The following is a 1,672-nucleotide window of genomic DNA, read 5'->3' as shown; positions in this document are numbered from 1 at the left end:
GCGGCTCTGAAATTTGCCTTGGGGAATCAGGCCAATGGGCAGCAATGGCTGGAAAGGAGGGATGTTTCACAGCTCTTGCTCGGCTCGGCTCGGCTCGGCTCGGCCCCTGAGCATAGAAAGGGCTTAGGCGGTGGCGGCAAAGCTTTTATCAAAGTTATGGAACCAGCTTTACCCCAAGCTACAACGTGGCCTCAAGGCTACCGCCCAAGCAGAAGCAGCCGAGCTGGAAGCAAAGCAAGTGCAGTGGCATCTCTAATCCCTACCGAGGGGTGCTCATGGCCCCCTCCGTGACTCCTCTGGTGTCTTCGCCGGATTATTTGGACACTTACAAGTGAGCGCAGCTAAAGGCGTTGCTGTCTCACATCAGCCTGGGCCTCACCCCGCGGCTCCGTAAAACCAAAGAAGTGGGCGTTCAGGTGAACCCATGGGTGGACGTCATAGTGCAATGTTCACTCGTATCCTGGCCGCTCCAGGCTGCCCGACCTCAAAGCCCCTCGGGTCGGTTCAGCCGGGAGCCACTGTTCCCAGGCTTTTACTCGCCTGTGCCCGGTTGCCAACTCTTCACCTTGCCCGAAGCGGCGGAGAAACCGAAGGCGCACCCTGAAGGGCCACCTTCCTTTCAGTTCAACCAGGAGTCTGAGGAAAAGGGAACGTCCCTAGAGAAGGGGGAGGGCAATGCCAAAGAGAAGGCGGGAGTGGAGGACGAGCTGCCAGGGCATGTCGTCGGATACTCTGCCCAGCAGCAGGTCAGACAAGGAGGCAAGGCTGAGGAAGGCAGGAGTCTCCTCGACGAAGAGGCAGAAGAACCACCTTCCAGTTCTTAGAACAGAAATATGGCTATTTCCATTGCAATGACTGTAAGACCAGATGGGAAAGTGCCTATGTATGGTGCATTTCTGGAACCAATAAAGTATACTTTAAGCAGCTTTGTCGCAAGTGCCAAAATAACTTTAATCCCTATAAAGTAGAAGCAATTCAATGCCAAATCTGTTCAAAGACTCGTTGCTCCTGTCCCCAGAAAAAAAGGCACATTGACCTCATGAGACCCCATCGGCAAGAGCTATGTGGCTGCTGTAAAGGCAAAAGATTATCTTGCGGCAACACCTACAGCTTCAAATACATTGTTTCATCTGTGCAGTTTGTGTGCTGAGGTTTCATTTAGCTATGCACTTTGTTTCATAATATGGATTTGACTTTAGGATTCTGACCTGACAATGGATAATGGACTAAAGATGTTTGCAATGCTAAGATATATTTGTAATTTATCACTGTACTGCCTAATTAATAAAACTTAAATTCTAAAAAAAGAAAGAAAATCATCCCCCACCCCACTCATTCCAGTTAAACGCATGTAGAGTTATAGGGTTTGTTTTAAACAGATAACTGTGCTGCTCATTATCAAAATCAAGTGGAAGTCTGGACATGGCTGATCCTGATGCTGATAGGCAGAGGCAAAATTCTTTTTTTCTTGTCCCCCCCCCAAAAAAAAATTAAGGTGCGTCTTATACTCCGGTGCGTTTTATATGCCGAAAAATATGGTAAGCAGCAAAGACTCAAGGTGATATTTTAGTCTTTCAGACTCTATTTTGGATGCAAACTAGAATAGAATAGGTTGATGAACTTTTCTAGCAAAATTATTCTTGGCTACCTGTCTAAAATAATGGAGGGACTC

General features: G+C 47.9%; 1 protein-coding gene across 1 annotated transcript; it reads left to right on the top strand.

The window, feature by feature from the left end:
• Nucleotides 1-275: 275 nt before the first annotated feature.
• LOC131196898 (zygote arrest protein 2.S-like) lies at nucleotides 276-1,150 on the top strand. The gene is given in 2 exon segments (XM_058180388.1): nucleotides 276-706; nucleotides 775-1,150. Coding segments are annotated over 2 exon segments (807 nt in total).
• The last annotated feature ends 522 nt before the right edge of the window (nucleotides 1,151-1,672 follow it).

The sequence above is a fragment of the Ahaetulla prasina genome, chromosome 1 (genome assembly GCF_028640845.1).
Source record: "Ahaetulla prasina isolate Xishuangbanna chromosome 1, ASM2864084v1, whole genome shotgun sequence".
Lineage (NCBI taxonomy): Eukaryota > Metazoa > Chordata > Lepidosauria > Squamata > Colubridae > Ahaetulla > Ahaetulla prasina.
This window is presented reverse-complemented; position numbering and strand designations above follow the sequence as displayed.